We start from the raw sequence: 20,638 nt of genomic DNA, 5'->3' as shown, positions 1-20,638 counted from the left end.
TCAGTGCTATTAGTACAAAGTACAATTGGTGATACAAAAAACAAGCCCTTATATGGGTCTGTAGGTGGAAAATTTAAAGTGTTATGATTTTTAGAAGGGGAGGAGGAAAAAATTTAAGTGCAAAAACAAAAATTGGCCTGATACTTAATGTCAAAATGGGCTTCGTCTTAAAGGGGTTAAAGTTTTTGTCTTAAGGTAGTTTTTTATTTCCCAACTAAAAACTAATCCTATATTTCTCCTGGGCTTTGCAATGTGAAATACATTGTGTATTGCCCTCGCTAGAGCACAGACGTCTTTTACATGCATCTCTCTCCCTAAGCAGCCCATTAGATCACTGTTATCAGGGATCTACATATACAGACATGCAGAGAAAATGCAGATTACAGTTTTTCATTATTTTGAACCTGCGTTGCACAGGGAACCCTAGTGATGTCATGAGTGAAATTAAAGGGTTCTCTAGCAAATGGCTACTTTTATTTATATGTTGTACACTTTCATATAACTATACAGGAAAGATACCCTAAGAGTTAACTCACCATGGTTGTTCTTTGCAGACTTTACTGGATTATAAAGGTTTTTTGGAGGACGTGAAGGTCCATTATCATGCGTTCCTGAACTCACAATAGTGCTGTTATTTCTCTCTCCATGGCTCCCTTGTATTGATTGGTGACGCAGAATGTCCACAAGAGCTCTAGAATAGTAATTTTAATACAAAAAAATCACACAATGAAACGGTCCTATACACTGACATGGCTGACATCAAAGCGTACATATCTTTTAAATAACCTTACAAATATAAATTTTGTTGATGCAGCTACTAAATCTAAAATATTCCTTTTTTATGATATTTAAGCTGGTGGCTTGTACACTGTGCACTGATTTTTCCTACCATTTAAACCACTGACACGTGAAATAAATAGCTCTGATTATCTCAGGTGGGATGTACATGGCAGCAACTCAGCAGTCCATCCCTGAAGTTCTGGAAGCAGGAAAATATTCACAGGATTTTCATAACTTTTCATGTTAATAACTGCATGGTATCAGCTTTTCATTGTTTTCAATTGAAATACAATGCACATATGAAATCTGTTGCGAAAAATAGTAAGTGGTATGTCACTTCTTCAACATGAAATTCATTTGGAATCTGCATTGAGTAGCCTGGACATGGATTTGTCACATTGAATGGGGCTGACCCTTGTCCAAAACTGCAGCCAGATCAGCAACATAGAAAGTTAAAGTCTGTAGCAGGAATCTAAGGGATTCCAAGGCAGATGTGTCCATCGGTGTGAACGTAGCCTTAGGAATGGTCTAGATTACTGGGTAAAAACATCTCTAAAACAGCAGATATTGCAAGGGTTCATACTATGCAGAGGTTAGTAACTACCAAAACTGGTCCAAAGAAGGACAAACCATGAACTGGTGAAAAGTTTATAGGCCCCTCAGGATCACTAATGCACATGGGGAACATAGCCTAGGGATTTGAGTGACTTAAAGGGGTACTCCGGCCCTAATACATCTTATCCTCTTCCAAAGGATAGGGGATAAGATGTACGATCGCAGGGGTCCCGCCGCTGGCGACCCCCGCAATCTGTCATGGCACAACCACCTTTGTGAGCTCTACGCATTCCCTGGAGGCTCTGAGTGTGTAGCTTGACGACCAGGGGGCTGTAATATCGTGGATAGGGGATAAGATGTATTAGGGCCGGAGTACCCCTTTAAACAACATCCAATTTGTTCTGACTAGCTGACTAGGTCAGAGCGGTCTCTAAAACAGCAGATCTTGTGGGATGTTATTGGTATGCAATGGTAAGTACCTACCAATAGTGGTCCAAGGAAGGACAAACAGTGAACTGGCGACAGATTCATGGGCCCCTTGGGCTCATAGATGCAAATGATGAGCGAAGGCTAGCCTGTCTGGTCTGATCTGCGGCACAGAAAGTAAAAATCTGTGTCAAAAATCTGAGGGATTCCACAGTGGATTTTTCCAGCTGTGTAAACAAAAGCCTAATGTTTTTAGTGACTTTGACAATGGGAAAATTGTTCTGATTATAGTTCCAATCAATAGGGTTAGTCCATCCGTGATGTTGTCTATCGGTGGTTTGTTGGATGTGTTGGATACAAGCTGGAAATAGGTAGGTGCAGTCCAAAGTTATCTCTATCAGACAGTCAAACATATATATTGGGTCTTTATTGTTATGTACAATTGAAAACCTGTTACTTAGATATGATGTAGCAATATCTATTTAATTTTAATAAAAATAATGTTGAAGGGAAAATTGTTCTGGCTAGACAACTGGGCCAGGGCATCTTAAAACAACAGGTCTTATGGGGGTTTCCAGTATGTAGTAATTAGAAAAGTGAACTGGTGAAAAGTTCAAAGGCTCCTCAGGGTCACTGATGCATGGATAACAAAGGCTAGACCATATGGCCGGATTCCACAAAAGTTAATATAGTACACATTGCTATAAAAAAAAAAAAATAAGGTAATGCTGGCTATGATAGATAGGTGTCTTATCAAAATGCAGACAGGTCACAGTGCCCATGCTGACCCCGGTCCACTGGAGCATCTAAACCATGGGCAATAGATGAATTTAAACTGATCTGGTAAATTGTGTTTTCTTTTGCATCATTTTCACAGGTGTGTGTGTGTGTGTGTCACTTATTTGGGAAATGGATAGCATTCGGATGTATTATGGGCAAAAGGCAAACCAGCAGAGGCAGTATGATACTCTAGGCTTTGTTCTACTGGACAAAAATCTTCACTTTATAACCATCTTAGGGAGGGGGTTAGTAAAAGAAAGAATTGTCTATAACCTTCCTCACTCCTGCACTACTGCCGGTATAACAGAGCTCTGCGGCATGCTGTCTGACACTTCCGGGGTTTGGTGATATGATGTCACATGGCCACTCAGTGAGGTAGGTAGATGACAGGTTTATTGGTTTGTTTTTTTTTACTAACCCCCTCCCTTACCAGATTTCAAAGAGAAGATTTTTGCCGGACTATCCCTTCAACACATACCACCAATCTAAACATTGTTCACTCCTTTCCTTTTGGCATTGGCCTCTTTCAGCAGGATAATGCACTCAAACTACAAGCATTGTTCAGGAATAATTTTAGAAACTTGATAAAAAAAATTAATGAGGCCTCTAACCCCATAGCTCTAAAACTGTTCAAGGTTGTTCTAGAAAAGCAAATCTGATCCAGGGAGGCTCCACCTCAAAACTTATGTAACTTGCTGATGCAAGATACTACAGGACATTTTCAGAAGTTTTGTGGAGTACATGACTTAACAGTTCGAAGCTTTTAGTGGTAAAAGGAGGACCGACAAAGTATTAGGTTTTACTGCTACATCTGATTGGTGTATATTTAATGAACAAATAGTTCCAATCAAAGTATTTTTTTTAAACTATTGCTCAGAAATCCACCAAACAGCATATAAAGATGATTCCATCTACATAGATCCCAGCTATCATGCATATTGACATTTATTTATTAAGATTGTTTTAGATTAGCAAGTCTGCATGAGCTCAGCTCTAGGCTCTAATGTGAAGGAGTAATGCCACATTTGGCGGCAACTTTAAGGGGTATAAAGATTTTAGTCCATCTGCTTACAGATGTCAGAGGAGTTCCAAAAAGTCCATATAAGGAGACCATTGGTCAAAGCTTCAAAGAGAATTTGTCATCACTCACCAAGTGATGGGGTAGTCCCTGGTGACATCTGCCTGCCCTGATGGCCCTGATTGAGAGATCTTTCTCTATACCCAAGCAGGGAGAGATCTATTGATCAAGGATGGTAGAACGTAAAAAAAGCCACTGGGATCCCCCTGATCACTCTTGGTTCAGGTAGCATGAAAGTGATGACAGGTTCTCGTTAAAGCTTTTGAGCCCTGAAGCATAATCTGTACCACTGTTCTTTTTATGTGGACCTTTTAGGCCACCTCAGACACCAAAAAGCAGATGGACTGCAACCTCTACACCCTCATGAAGTTGTCCCAAAATGTGGTTACTGCCCTGTGGTTAATGCAGTATTTCCAATAATAGCATATCTACCAATGTTCCCCAAACACAAAAGTGGAGCGATGTGTGCTAATCTGGGTAAATAGGAGGGCATTTTTTTTTTTATTAATAGTGGGAGATGAGCATGAAATCATGACTGTAACTTGCACAGTCATTAGGACAACCCAGTGGTTTGCATATTATGTGAAAATTTTGTCTATTACAATTCCACCAATCAGTTTGAAAAGGACTTTAAAAGTATAAAAAAAAGACTTTTGCCATAAGATGCCCGGTGTGCCGTACATCCCCGTTCTTTCTCTCCCTCTTTTTTTAGAAAATAAATCTTAAGACTAGTATTTTGCCGCTTAAAACTAGTATGTTTTAGTATATGATTTACACAGCTATATAAAAGGTGTACAAATGTACAGCAGGACGTGTTGAGTAGTTGAAGAACTATGTAGTTTGGAGCAGCCATATTAGTCCAATGATGCAAAAGCAAAATCATAGAATGTTGGAAAATCTTGCAATACCTTTTTTACTGGACTAAGGCTGGGTTTCCAATGCAGTTTTTAGTCCAAAGCCAGAAGTGGATCCGGCAGAAGTATGATGTATAAGTCCTTCCTTTATATTTCCCAATACTTCTTGCTTTGGCTCAAAAACGCTAGAGGCAGTTTCCTAAAATAAAAAGAGAAAACCCAGCCTAACAGCATTTTGCAGAGACAAGTATTCCGGAGTCCTCTCTTTTTCAAGTCAAAAGCCTTTTTTTGGCACATGAACAGAAAAAAACACGTTACATCTCACAAATATGCAGTGGTTAAAACAACAGATGCAGAGAATTTGCAGTCCTGCACTTCCCTCCCTACCTTCCCATCCTTATCTATGTAGGCTATTGTCCTATAGCTGTATAGCTGGAGAGTTTATGGGCCAATTTAGTGTGATTTCTCCACAATGTTGTTTTAACCCATATCTGTGAGATGTAACCTTTGTCTTTTTTTATGTGCTCAGAAATGCTTTTTGACTTGAAAAAGGGAAGACTCCCGAAAGGCTATCTCTATAAAATATTGCTAGTCTAATAAAACATTCTGCAACATTCTATGATTTTGCATATGTAGCAGATTAGGAAAGGAGCCATGGTAACATGATCTGGTAGATTCCTTACAACAGATTTCATATTTATTTCATATATAATGGCTCAGATTTATAAAACTGCGTGAGAGAAAAAGTGGAGTTATTTTCCCATTGCAACCAATCACAGCTCAGCTTTCACTTTACCAGAGCTCATTATCTGAGCTGTGATTGGTCGCTGAGGGAAAATCTTTCCACTTTCCAATCTTTTGCATTTTACATGGAGTTTAAAGGGGTATTCCAGGCAAAAACTTTTTTTTATATATCAACTGGCTCCGGAAAGTTAAACAGATTTGTAAATTACTTCTATTAAAAAATATTAATCCTTCCAATAGTTATTAGCTTCTGAAGTTGAGTTGCTGTTTTCTGTCTAACTGCTTTCTGATGACTCACGTCCCAGGAGCTGTCCAGCTCCTATGGGGATATTCTCCCATCATGCAAGGGATATTCTCCTATCATGCACAGCTCCTGTGACATGACATCATCATTGAGCAGTTAGACAGAAAACTTCAGAAGCTAATAACTATTGGAAGGATTAAGATTTTTAAATAGAAGTAATTTACAAATCTGTTTAACTTTCCGGAGCCAGTTGATATATTAAAAAAAAGTTTTTGCCTGGAATACCCCTTTAAACAATCCAAATTCCTATAAAAGATCTGTTTGATATTGAAAGTGGAGCCAGAACTTTGTTATTCTTCAGAAGATGTAATCAAATAAAAACTATTGATACTGTATATCCCTATTGTGATTCCTATAATGCTGCACCCTGTTTTATGGAGGCAGCCACTGTGATCTGTTTTTCTTTTTTATGACATCCATGTTGTCACATGACATAATCATGTGACCAGAGATGTTGGAATGATGAGGTCTTGTGATTATGTCCCATGATTCCAAAGACATAGCATCAAAGGGAACTTTTTTTTTTTTTTTCCTAAAAAATAGCCCTGGAAAACCCCTTATCTCTTATATGCAATCTGCCGAATGGCACCCTGGCTTTTCTTGTGCACAGAGCAGGGTCAACACTCCCCCTCCATGCATCTAGATCTGGAGACACATGTATCTCCGGTTCTCTCATAAAGATGCATGGAGCGGTGTGTCAACCCCACTTTGTGCACAAGGAGTGCTAAAGCGCTGTTCAGAGGGTTTCTGGGGGTCCTAGCAGTCAGACCCCTGTGAGCATACACTTTTCCCTTATCTTATTTATACACGTTGGTTGCATCAGTGTTTGATAACCTATTTTACCTTATAATTAAATAGGACCTATCACATCCCAATCACCTCCTGGGAAACCTAAGAGACATAAGCTAGGGTCAGGAAGGCACAAGATAAGGATCATTATCTTGACAGGTGGGATTGGCTTACTGCTTTTACTGTAAGTTGGAAGGGTCCAATGTCTGGGGGACATGGAAGAACTATTTACAAGCAGTTGTCCCAGCAGATTTACTAGTCTAGTCATTACCCTGTAATACTGTGGGAATTCCACAGATTTCTAATTATAGCTATTTGAGAAACATCTTCTATAGTAATAATATTTTAATCTACTGTCAATTACTGCATTATTCTCATGTTCTCTTACAAAATGTTGTCAATTTTTACAAGTATATTTAACTAATTGAGGAGTCACATTGGTGGACAATATGTAAATTGTATATAAAATATTTATAATTCATAAATTATGAATTATAGAAACTATTGTTTGTGGTGATTCTTCAATAACATTGATTCAACCAACTTATTGAAATGTGAAGGATACAGCTGCATCTGGTTAAACTAATTTCTACAAATCATGTAGAAACAAATATACATGAAGTATCTAAACTGATCAATTCTTTTTAGGTCTATTTTAAGTATATATACTGGTAAACGGCCTCATAAAAAGAAGGCTAATCTTCTTAAACTTACCAATACCTAATTATTTGTTTACACATGGCAATTGGATACATGACAAAGTTGACTAATGAAGTATTATCTTTTACTGTGTCTCACCCTAATCCTGTTAAATTTGATTCAGCTGAACTACAGAGCATAAAGCAATACTGGTTTTACATTTTGTAATTCATTTACATATGATGAAAACAATAATTTCCTGCAATTCTATTTTTTTTTACCAACTCACCTGGGTACATTAATCTCTCTCCCCCGTGGGCGCCGGGAAGCCTTGTTAAAGGCAATCTTGGCTCCGATGCCCACGGCTAGGGTGAAACTAATGACACCACAGATGACGTAGACGGTGCTATTGGTCTGGTCTGCATGTCCATGATCGTTCAACTTGCTGTTAGCACTGGTGGTAATAGGTTGGGTTGTGTGTGCCCAGAAAGGGCTGTTATAGTTTTTACAACTGTCCTGGTCCAAACGCTTGTGACGATGCTCACAACAAAAGCGATAGTGACATGTGCCACAGCAATAACGATATGTACCTGTGGTACAGTTAAAGGTGGCATCATATTGCCCCATCACATCATAGTATCCATAACACATTTCTGGTATGTTCTGGCTCAATGCTGTAGAGGCATTCTGGGATGCCTGTGGACGCTTCATGAGAGCAAGCAGCATTGGCAACGCTTGTGTTTGGTTCATATGTTTTCGGCTCTGGACAGCACCAACACTGAGAGCTGAGTGCACCCCAAGAGCATCTAAAGTAATACTGATTAACACTGTTAACAGATGATACATGGCAGATGAGAAATATGGCTAACTGTGGCAGTAACAAATATAGTTTTCTTTTGGTGTGTGGAAGAAGAGCCTTTGTTCTTCGGCTGCAGTGCTTTCGAAGTCTTCAAATGAGGAATGATGGAGGATCATGTACAATGAACTCACTTTCAACTAGTAATTTTGCTTTAATAAACTTTATAAAAAGTTGTCTTCATTACAAAAATGTCTCTCAACAAAACCTAAAAGAGAAAACAAAAGATTAGAGAACAACACCACTTTTTTTCATTTGAGTCTAAAATAACACTTTTTTTTGTTTGCAACTTTTCAATGCAATTTTGAGCAATAAAAAGATTAGGTTATATTTGTTAAAATTGTATAACAGTGATAACTAGTGAAAACAAATGTTCATTTTTTTTCTTTTTGATTCAACTGACCTAGGGATAGTATGGTATTATATAAAACTGGAACATGGTCAGTTAAAAATAATCTATTTATTAAACTGTTCATTAAACACTGTCATTAAAAAAACTTTTGAAAGAGACCTATCAAAAGTTTTGATCCATCTGACTCTGAGTGTTCTGACCCCAATCAATTGCTATATCGAGCCAGGAGAAGTGTGTGCTTTTATTCATCAATGCTGTCTCAATCTTTTTTTTATATCAAATATTAAAAATATGGTCCAAATATTTTTACATTTTAGTTTATTTTCTAATATTGTTACCAGAAATTCCAACCTGGTGCCCAACCAGCATGATGCACTGTCAGCGGTGCAAGATAGTGGAAAAGGAGTAGCTTCAGAGTGGACGCCGGCTCAACAAGGCACTGGACACAGACAGCAATCGGTAGATAAAATCAAGGGTGTTTAATTATCCCAGAATGCAATGCGTTTCACTGCATAAGTAGCTTCATCAGCCTGATGAAGCTGCTTATGCAGTGAAACGCATTGCATTCTGGGAAAATTAAACACCCTTGATTTTATCTACCGATTGCTGTCTGTGTCCAGCGCCTTGTTGAGCCGGCATCCACTCTGAAGCTACTCCTTTTCTACTATCACTCTAAGCCGGAGGGCTGCGGACACTTTGTTATTGTACGCTCACCATTGTTGTGTATGTGGTTACACATCTACACCAGGTGAGCAGCTTTTATAGCTTTTATTATTCTAGTAATCCTCTTTTATCACACCACGGAGCGCTGTTATTCCCTTTTTTCTGATATAGCGGTGCAAGATGGCAGGCACTTCTGTCAGAGAGGAGCCAACAGTGTACTAAGAGGATGCTGGGCAGAGGCATCTATGTGACTACAAAGAAGACACTCCTACCCTTCCGTAAAGAGAAGACCCTCCATGACCCACTAACTTCTCTCAGGACAGGTAATGAGATGCTGGAACTCGGGAGTCTGGAAGTATTGCAGAGGGGGGTGAGGTCTGGAGGCATTGCTTGGTATCTGGAGGCACTGCTAGAGGTGGGAGTCTGGAGGAATTTTGTGGGGTCTGGAGGCATTCCTGGGTGTCTGGAGGAATTACTGGGTGTTGGGGGTCTGAAGGCATTGCTGGGGGTCTGGAGTCATTGCTGGGGGTAGGGGTCTGGAGGCATTGCTGGGGTCTGCAGGTGATTGTGGGGGGTGGGAGTCCGGACGTTATTGTGGGGGGGGGGAGTCTGGGGGCAGTTGTGGGGGTGGGAGTGTAGAAGCAATTATGGAGGTCTGTAGGCATTTGTGGGGGGGTCTGGAGGCAATTTTGGGAGACTGAAACATTGTGTGTAGGGGAGGCTGGAGGCATTTGGGTGAGGCTGGAGACATTGGGGGAGATTTATCAAAGGATTTAGACTGGTTTTTCTTGTCTAAATTTGTCGCACAGAAAGTCGCAGTCTAAATCTGTGCGACTTTTCTGCAACTTTTGCTCTAGAGGATTTTTAGAACATGATGCATGCAGGTCTATTTTAGACTGAAATGCATTGAAACATGCATTGGTGCTGAATTTATCAAGTGCGACTTTTCAGCGACAAGTCGCATAGGCTGAAAGTACGCCGAAATGTCAGACCATGTTGGAGCAGGTTTAAATATAGACTAAAGCATAGATCATGCAGTCTGTGCACAGAATTTATCAAGAGCTGTGCGTCATTTGATAAATTCGGTGCACAATAGACCAGACTAACCCTCTGTAGTTTGGTCTATATTGATGCGGGACATAGACAACTTTGATAAATCTCCCCCATTGTGTCTAGGGGAGTAACATAGTCACATAGTTCATAAGGTTGAAAAAAGACCAGAGTCCATCAAGTTCAACCTATAACCCTAATGAGTCCCTACTGTGTTGATCCAGAGGAAGGCAAAAAACCCTCATACTAGAGGTAAAAATTCCTTCCCGACTCCAAATATGGCAATCAGAATAAATCCCTGGATCAACGTTCTGTCTATAAATCTTGTATACATAACCAGCGATGTTATTATTCTATCACCAAAAACTAAACTCAGTAGAAATGTGCTGCTGAGAAATCTATACAGAAGCCATCACCAAAAAATTAATCAGCAACAAAAGGTATACCTTGGTGCACTGTGCTCCTCTTATATTGTCTCAACATTCAGTTTTTTTAATGGATCATTAATAAAGCTGGTACAATTTTGTATACCTTTTGTTGCTGATTCATTTTTTGGTGATGGATGTTATTATTCTCCAAAAATGCATCCAGACCCTTTTTGAACTCTTTTACAAAGTTCACCATGACCACCTCCTCAGGCAGAGAATTCCACAGTCTCACTGCTCTTACAGTAAAGAACCCCCATCTGTGCTGGTGTAGAAACCTTCTTTCCTCTAAACGTAGAGGATGCACCCTTGTTATAGATACAGTCCTGGGTACAAATAGATCATGGGAGAGATCTCTGTATGGATATTATGTCTCCCCTAGCCTTCTTTTTTCTAAACTAAATAACCTTAATTCTGATAATCTTTTTGGGTACTGTAGTCCTCCCATTCCCCATATTATCCTTGTTGCCCGTTTTGAGCCCTCTCCAGCTCCACTATATATTTCTTGTACACTGGTGCCCAGTACTGTACACAATATTCTAGAGGCATTTGGGGGTGACTGGAGAGGTATTCTGTGTGGGGGAAGCTGGAGGCATTGTGTGTGGGGGGGGATGGAGGCATTTGGGGAATGCTGGTAATGTTTGGGGAGGGGGGGACTGGAGCCATTTGGCTGAGGTTGTAGGCATTGAGTGGGGGAGGCCAGAATCATTGTGTGTGTGTGTGCGTGGGGGGATGTTGGAGGCCTTTGGTGGAAACTTGAAGTATTGTGTGTGGGGGGGGGGGGGACTTAACCTCTTAATGACCTGCCACATGGTCCATCAGGAGCTGAGCTAGCTTCATATCCATTTGGTCCTGGCTGCTATCAGCAGCCACGACCTGCAGCTAATGCCGGACACCGGGGATGGGGCCAATGCCTGGCATCAACGCTTTAAACTCCGCGATCAAAGTTGATTGCACGTCTAAATTGCTGAAAATACACTCCCAGCAGCTTAGTGGAGCTGATCGGGATCGTCAGGGGAAAATCGCTATGTCTCGATCAGCTAGGAGGGCCCTTATCTGCCTCCTCGCTGTCCAATCGGTTCTTCAAGGCTCCAGTCAGCCTCAGCAGGCTAGAGCAATGGAATACTGATAACACTGATCAATGCTATGCTATGGCAAAGTAGTGAACAGTGTATGCAATCTAATGATTGCATGTAATAGTCCCCTGTGGGGACAAAAAAATTGTGTAAAGACATTTAAAAAAAATTGTTAATAAATGTGATTTAACCACTTAAAGGGGTACTCCGCCCCTAGACATCTTATCCCCTATCCAAGCATAGGGGATAAGATGTCTGATCGCAGGGGTCCAGCTGCTGGGGACCCAAGCGATCTCTCCTGCAGCCCCCGGAGTCATAAGCTCTCCGGACCTAAGTTTGCTCCGTGGCTGATGACAGGGGCCGGTGGTTTGTGACATCATGAGGGGGTGGAGCCATGACATCACAAACCGCCAGTCCCTGTATCGTGAGTCATCAGCCACGGAGCAAACCTAGCACCAGAGAGCTGAGTACTCGGGGGGCTGCAGGAGAGATCATGGGGGTCCCGCAGCAGCGGGACCCTTGCGATCAGACATCTTATCCCCTATCCTTGGATTGTGGATAAGATGTCTAGGGGCGGAGTACCCCTTTAACCCCTTAAGGGTTTTTTCCGTTTTTGCACTTTCATTTTTTCCTCCTCACTTTAAAATCATAACTATTTCAATTTTGCACCTAAAAATCCATATGATGGCTTATTTTTTGCGCCACCAATTCTACTTTGTAATGACATCAGTCATTTTACCCCAAAATCTACAGTGAAACAGAAAAAAAACATTGTGAGACAAAATTGAAAAGAAACCACCATTTCGTAAATTTTGGGGGCTTCTGTTTCTACGCCGTACATTTTTCGGTAAAAATGACACATTCTCTTTATGTTGTAGGTCCATACGATTAAAATGATACCCTACTTATATAGGTTTGATTTTGTCGTACTTCTGAAAAAATTCATAACTACATGCAGGAAAATGTATACGTTTAAAATTGTCATCTTATTACCCCTATAACTTTTTTATTTTTCCGCATATGGAGCAGTATGAGGACTCATTTCTTGCGCCGTGATCTGAAGTTTTTATCGGTATCATTTTTGTATTGATCAGACTTGTTGATCGCTTTTTTTTTATTTTTTCATGATATAAAAAGTGACCAAAAACACACTATTTTGGACTTTGGAATTTTTTTGTGCATACGCCATTGACTGTGCAGTTTAATTAATGATATCTTTTTTATAATTTGGACATTTCTTCACGCGGCGATATCACATATGTTTATTTTTATTTACACTGTTTTTGTTTTAAATGGGAAAAGTGGGGTGATTCAAACTTTTATTAGGGAAGGGGTTAAATGATCTTTATTCACTTTTTTTTCCACTTTTTTTTGCAATGTTATAGCTCCCATAGGGGGCTATAACATTGCACACACTGATCTTTTACATCGATCTTTGTTATCTCATAGGATAACATTGATCGATGATTCTGCCACTTGACTGCTCATGCCTGGATCATAGGCACTGAGCAGTCATTCAGCGATCGGCGACGAAGCAGGCAGGTAAGGACCCTCCTTGTGTCGTCCAGCTGTTTGGGACGTCGCGATTTCGCTGCGGCAGTCCCAAACATCCCACTGAGCTAACCGGCAGTACTTTACTTTCACTTTGAACGCCGTGTCTAAAGGGTTAATAGCACTGGGTCCTGGCCGTTGTAAGAGGCCGGGCCCAACCCGCTATGGAGTGGCCCCGCATTATAGAAAGCGAGCATACTCAGGGCGTACAGGTACGCCCTGAGTCCTTAAGTGGTTAACCTCTTGCCCTGATAAGTTTGAATTACCCCGCTTTTCCCATAAAAAAAAAAAAATATGTAAACAAAAATAAACATAAGCATATGTGGTATCGCCGTGTGTGTAAATGTCCAAACTATTAAAATATAATGTTAATTAAACCGCTTGGTCAATGGCGTATATGTAAAAAAAAAAAAAGTCCACAATTGCTTATTTTTGGTCACTTTGTATACCCTAAAAAAATGTATAAAAACGATCAGAAAGTCCCATGAAAACAAAAATGGTACCAATAAAAACTACAGATCATGGTGCAAAAAATGAGCCCTCACACATCCCCGTATACAAAAATAAAAATAAAAAAGTTATAAAGGTCAGAAGAGGACATTTTTTTAAACATGAAAATTTTGCTACAAAAATTTAATTAAATAAAACCTATATAATTTGGGTATCGTTGTAACCGTATGGACCTACAGAATAAATATAAGGTATAATTTTTTTCTGGAAATTGCTCTGTGTAGAATCAGAGGCACTTTAATGTTTCAAAATGCAGTTTTTTATTTTTTATTTTTACATTTTGCCTCACAAATATATATATTTTTTGTTTCACCGTAGGTTTTGTGGTGAAATGATTGATGCAATTACAAAGTACAATTGGTGGCTCAAAAAACAAACCCTCATATGGGTCTGTAGGTAGAAAATGCAAAACATTATGAATTTTAGAAGGCCAGGAAGATGCTTGTGTTACAGGTTCTGGGGTAAAGAGTGCTAACTAAAAGAAATCATCATGATGGTCTGGGCCAGATGGAGAAGAATGGGAAAAGTCAATGACTCCAATTAGAGAAGACGTCACTCTAGAAAAGATGGATTTATGGAAACTTTTTGGAAGAAAAACTGAGAAATATGAAACATTTCAATTTTGAAATAAATGAATAGTCATTATAAACATAAGAACCAGAAAAATTACAAATCCTGAAAGATTGTGGACTTTAGAATATTTGTTATGGAAAAAAAAATTAGACAGCCAATGAAAAATGTTAAAGCAGGGTTTGCAACAAAAGGCATAATTTCATTTAAAAATCCAGTGGGCTATTTATGTAATTTGGCCTTTAAATATAAATGGCAAGAATGTTGAAAATCTATCGCAACAGTCGAACTTGTGATAGCAAGATGGCAAGAGCTGTTAAAGCAACTAGTCTAGAAATAAAAATTGTGCAAATTAAGTTACAAATTACTAAATTTGTGACAACGAATTCTGTACATACAAGAACAGTATATATAAAAAAAAAAAATTTTAATTATTGGAAGAAAATTAAAACCATAACAAAATCATAACTCCTATAGAACAACCGTAGCAGGTAATAAACAATGTACCAATATCAAACAACAGAGTCTTGCACAGTAACTTTTTTTTAGACAGAACTTCACCACATGTCCAAAGGAAAAGACTACAAACACACCCAAAAGATACCCTCTTCCATATCACCAAAAAAGCCCAGCACTATAACCAAGCTTCAAAACACTATGCACAGCGCAAAGAAACGTATACTCCATAAACAAAACTCAATAGCGAAATACCAACATTACCCAGACACTAATATAAAAACAGAATTAAATTGTAACAAGTTGTTTTTGTCTCTGTGTGTGCACTTTGGATTGCCATAACTTTTTGTCCAGTGTTAGCTTTTAGCTCTTTTCTGATATTCCTGATGTCTGTTTTGTGCTACTAAGTATTCCTGCTGCAATTCTGTATTCTGGTTTATTGACTGTGCCTCCGACCTGTACAGTTCTTGTTTATTGTTTTGACTATTACGCCCCCATGCCTTAGTTAGCGAAGGGACTGTGGCCCCCTCCCCCTCTTCCTGTAAGATATAGTGCCCCTAACAGTGGTACATATTCTGTGTCCCTAATCCCCTGGGCCCTGAGCATACTCTTGTTACTTACAGTATGCGTTCTGCAGGGACGGGATCTCCGGGTGCGATGATGTGATGTCATTGCACCGACCTGCAGTGGATGGCGTCCCCGCAGCTCACTCGCTGTGTATTCACAGCCTGTGTGTGTGAAAGGTTAGTGAATGGGGGCCACCACCATGCTAGGAGGCGGGGGCAGCAATCTCGGGGGGGGGGGGGCAATTGCCCCATTGCCCCCCCCCCCCTGGATCCGCCACTGAAGTTAACTTAAACCACAAAGTAAACCAAGCAAACCACAACCCAAGTAACAATAGTGCTTTGAAAGATTTAGAACAGGACAGATAATAAACTAGTCCTTTGCTTACATGTTGTAATGACTGAAACATATAGATAGATAGATCGACATAGATATCATTGTTACATTCACACATAAAGTTTAATTCGATTTCCAACAACTATTTCTTGCTGCTTTTTGGGTTTAGCTGATTAAGGCTAGGTTTACATCTAAGTAAAGAAAAAACAACCGATACCGAAGTGAAATGCAAAGTGCTTTTTCCTACAATGCTAAGACCATTTCACACTCAAACCTGTGACGTTTATGTCTGCATCGGATCTCTGTTTACAGAATCAATTTAAATATTGTAATATGAGCTAAGAAAAAAATAGTAACATACATAGTAACATACATAGTTTGTAAGGTTACAAAAAGACAAGAGCCCATAGAGTTGAACCTAAAACCCTACTGTGTTGATCCAGGGGAAGGCAAAAAACCTCCATGAGGAAAAATTCCTTCCCGACCCAATATGGCGATCAGAATAAATGCCTGGATCAATGTTCTATCCCCATAAATCTAGTATCCATAACCTCTAATTGTATTGTTCTCTAGAAAAACATCCAGCCCGCCCCCCCCCCCCCCCCCCCTTATACTTGTTTAATGAGTCAGACATCACAATATCATGTGGCAGAGAGTTCCATAGTCTCACTGCGCTTACAGTAAAAAATCCCCATCCTCTTTCCTCTAAATCTAGAGGATGCCCCCTTGTCATGGTTACTGTCCTAGGTATAAAAAGATCACTAGAAAGATCTCTGTACTGTCCAGGGTCAGATCATCATTGGCGTTCCTGGAGCGCCTGCTCCGGGCCCCGTGCCTGCAGGGGGCCCCTGTTACATTCGGGACATCCCTGTGTCCCAAAAAATCTTTTCTGGACACAAGGATGTCCCTGTTACCTCTCTGCATCCCTGCTAACTTTAAAAACGCAGGGGCCACCAGAAGGTAGCGCATGCAGGGACGTCACTGACGTCCCGTGCGTGCGCCCATAGGAGAAGAGTGGAGCAGTGAGGAGGACATGCGCATGGTAAGTTGAACGTCATCTTCAGTGTTCTGACCACCACTCCTCCATTCCCGGGACCTACTGCTATGGCCCATAGGCCATAGCAGTGGATCACGACCCCGAACCGGAGGAGTGGAGGTCGGAACACTGAAGTGGGGCAGTACACAGGCATACAGCCTCCAGCCATACACTGTATGTTACTTAAGGCTGTATGTCTGTGGGGAACTGTACTGCACCTAATGTGGGGAACTGTACTGCACTTAATGTGGGGGAATTGTACTGCACCTAATGTGGGGAACTATACTGCACCTAATGTGGGGGAACTACAACCTAATGTGGGGGAACTACAACCTAATGTGGGGGAACTACAAGAAACACAGAGCGCTCCCTGTATGGAATCAGTGTGAACTAGCGGTGAAGGAGTATTTTTAGAGAAAACTCGCTCACCTGGTTCGGTTGTGCTAGGAAGGCAAAACGCTCTCAAAGAGGCCTGATGAAAAAAACGGAGTATTTTGAAACGCGTTGTGTGTGTTTTAAGAATAAAGCATCTTTTAACCTACATCCTGGATTCGTCCATATCTCATGACAGTGCAATCTTAGCTTCCATCTTCCTAGTTTTTTCTCCTTTACAACCTAATGTGGGGGAACTATACTGCCAACATAATGTGGGGGAACTGGGGGTGGGGTTGGTGAAGAAAAATGTAGTGGAGAAGGACCAGGAAAAAAATGCCAAAAAATTACCATAACACAGGAAAAAACAGTAGCAGTTTTTCAGTTTTTTTGCAGGTAAAAAAAGGGGGAAACCTAGCCTTAGGGGTCTCTGAGAGCAGGAGTCTGGAGGAGGACTTAGGGGTCTGGGGGAATTAAGGCTCGTCCACACTACGAACTTCCACCAGCAGAATTTTGCTTGTTTTCAATGGGATGCTGCTGCTCTGTGCACACTACAGAAGACACAGTGTGTGGTAGTATTATTTTTCAAGGGCATGATGTTTGGCAGTATAATATACAGAGTACACAGGGTTTGGCAGTATAATATACAGGGTACACAAGGTTTGGCAGTATAATATACAGGGTACACAGGGTTTGGCAGTATTATATTTAGGAAGCACAGTCTCTTGTAGGGTTATAATGATTGTTGTTTTTATACAGAGGATGAGGATCGGCTGGCAAAGTGAGGAACCAATGATGTCAAGGCGTCGAACTTTACAGAGGAAAATGGAGCTGGAAGAAGACATGGCGTCTGGACCAGATGAAGAAGAAAAGAAAAGGAAAGACAACAGAGAAGACATCTCCTGTGAGTAATTTTATGTTTGTGTATTCTCCTGACTGTCTCATTAGATCCCTCGTCACTTCTAAGTTTTGCAGTAATAATGGATGACACTGTACCCCAATTTGAGGCTCCAGCTGTTACAAAACCACAACTACTATAATGCCTGAAGCTCTCCAGACATAATGGGCGTTGTAGCTTTGCAACAGCTGGAAAGAGTGACTTGAACTGAAGTGATTTTAGACCATGCAGCCCATTTTATTCTAACGGGGGCCTGACTCCTGTGACACCCACCAAAAAAAAAAGTGACATAGTCTAATATGGCCAGGCCTATTTTTGGTCTGTCTGTTCCTTACTTGACAGGCCTGCAACAAGTCTCAGTGGAAGGGAGGGGGAACGGCCGGGGGGGGGGGGGGGGGGGGTAGGGTTACAGCATCATAATGTAGTGCTCCATCTTCCAGACAGCCTTAATCTGGCTCTGGTACTGTCCATTTATATATTTGTACATCTTTTCTCTAAACAAAATAACCCCAAGCTTGATAACCTGTCTTGGTCCTGTAATCCTCCCATACCATCAATTATCTTTGTCACCCTCCTCTGCATATCCTCCAATTCAGCCATGTACTTTTTATATACAGGTGCCCAGAATTGGACACAATACTCCATATGTGGTCTGACTAGTCATTTATACAGAGACAAAACTATGTTCCTGCCATGAGCCTCTACTCTACTCTCTTGATACATCCCATAACTTTGTTAGACTTGGCAGCCGCTGCCTGGCACTGATCACTAAAGTTGAGCTTACTGTCGACCAGTAAACCCAAATCTTTTTTGGTAGAAGTTTTACCTAATGTCTTATTATTTAGCACATATTTGTGCATTTTGTCTTTATGGCCCAAGTGCATAACCTTACATTTATCCACACTAAACTTAATTTGCAGTGTATGTGCCAAGCCTCTAGCTTCCCCAGATCCCTCTGTAAAATTATATTATCTACTTCTGTGGTGATCACCTTACCCAGTTTAGATTCTGGAAATTCTGCTCTGTAATCCCTCTACAAGGTCATTAATAAACATATTGGAAAGAATACTGCAAGATATTTTTTGTCTGCTCAAATCCTGCTAATAAATGGACGCCAGGTGGAAACCAGATGGACCCCATTGTTGTATGTTTTGCAGCGGACCATCTAGCTCCATTTTTCTGTAGTGAATTGATTGAAATGGAGCCTCTGACGGAGATTTGAACTTAGCCTGAGCTGCATCCCTGTGGCTATCCTATGTTTAAACTGGTTGTTATGTGATCATTAATGTTTTGTCATTGATAATAGCTCCTATGTAGAGTGTATTTATAAAGGACTTTATGTTAGTACATTCTGTGCATGTTAGTATTGCAAACAATTAAACACTTTATAAGATCATACATGGTTTAGGTCTGTTCTCTAATGTTGCTATGACAACTATTTGAAATCTACCTACATTTGTTAATTGTTAGCTTAAGGTGGCCGTATACATGAGATAATTTTCAGCCAACCCAAATCAGTGCATCAGTAACCCCTTCTCTCTCCACATGCCATATATATAGTGTACTCATCCCACAGTGTCAATCTGTTCAGTGCACTTTCACCAGCAATATGTCATGACATAGCAGTATGGACTGAGTGTTGTGCTGTGATTGACAATACAGTGAATGCAATCTAATGATTGCATATTAAAGTCCACTATGGAGATTTAAAAAAGTTTTTTAAAAAAATCCAAAAAGTCTCTAAAAAAATCACCTTTATTTTCCCATATTAAAGGAGAACTCCAGAATATAAACATAGTCCCCCATACTGCCGGCAGTAAAAAAAAATAAAGATGTACATACCTTCCTTCGCTCCCCCGGAGCCTCCGCTATCCGGCTCTGGTCTCCACCACGATCCTCTTCCTGGTTGCCGGTGGTCGGCGAGTCATACTACGCTCATCCAATCACCAGCCACAGCGAAGTCCCGACTTGGCCGGCGATAGGCTGAGCGGCAGTGTGAGAACGCTTCAAGACACAAAATTCTTCACTACACCGGCACCTGCTGCCGGGGCCGAAAACGTCACACTGCCGCTCAGCCTATAACCAGCCTAGCCGGGACTTTGCTGCGGCCGGTGATTGGCTGAGCGCAGTATGACTCGTCGACCACCAGGAAGAGGATTGTGGCGGAGACCGGAGCCGGTTACCGGAGGCCCCGGGGGAGCGAAGGAAGGTATGTACATCTTTATTTTTTTACTGCCGGCAGTATGGGGGACAATTGTTATATTCTGGAGTTCTCCTTTAAATAAATAAACATATTTGGTATCACTAGCTGCGTAATTGACCAAACTATTAAAATATAATGTTTGCAATCTCGACGATAAACTGCGTAAATGTAAAAAAAAAAAATACTGATTTTTAAACACAATATATATTAGAAAAATGAAAAACATGAATAAAAAGCGATAAAAAAGTCACATCAAAACAAAAATGGTAATGATAAATACTACAGATCACAGCGCAAAAAATTCATACATTCCTGTGTAAAGAAAAAGAAAAAAGTTATAGGGGTCAGAAGAGGACAATTTTATGCATACCAATTTTGTTTAAAAAAATTTGCATTTTGTTAAAGTAGTAAAATAATAGAAAAACTATATCAATTTGGTATTGTTTTAACCGCATTGACCTACAGTATAAAGAGAAAGATTGGACCTGTCCATTCTTTCTGAAGACTCCGCACAGAATGCATTGCCGTCTATGAGACGGTGCATTCCCGGCCCCCCGCAGTCTGTGGAGTGTCCGCACAGAGATTTTCTGTGCAGATATTCTGATGTGTGAACATGGCTTTTGTGAGAAAACTCCTAAGGCTATGTTCACACTGGCAATGTCCGCATGGAAAAGTTTTGTGCAGACATTGCCCCGACAGCAGAGCGCCAGCAGAACTTGCTGGTGCTAGGACCTCTCAGAAATACAGTGTCTCATAGACAACGATGCATTT

The 20,638-nt window shown here is 40.6% G+C and overlaps 1 protein-coding gene across 3 annotated transcripts in view; it reads right to left on the bottom strand.

Moving 5' to 3' along the window:
- SHISA7 (shisa family member 7) overlaps window positions 1-20,638 on the bottom strand; it is a 199,540-nt gene that overhangs the window by 70,774 nt on the left and 108,128 nt on the right. For all 3 annotated transcript variants that reach the window (XM_056541617.1, XM_056541616.1, XM_056541615.1), the window contains 2 exons: window positions 7,239-8,013; window positions 537-691 (listed from right to left, as the gene is read on the bottom strand). In XM_056541617.1, coding sequence (XP_056397592.1) covers window positions 537-691; window positions 7,239-7,795 — 712 coding nt within the window. In that variant the 5' untranslated portion in view covers window positions 7,796-8,013. The remainder of the gene's footprint in view (window positions 1-536; window positions 692-7,238; window positions 8,014-20,638) is intronic.

This window comes from Hyla sarda, chromosome 10 (assembly GCF_029499605.1).
Source record: "Hyla sarda isolate aHylSar1 chromosome 10, aHylSar1.hap1, whole genome shotgun sequence".
Classification (NCBI taxonomy): Eukaryota; Metazoa; Chordata; class Amphibia; order Anura; family Hylidae; genus Hyla; species Hyla sarda.
The sequence above is the reverse complement of the archived record's forward strand: the minus strand, read 5'-3'. Positions and strand labels throughout refer to the sequence as shown.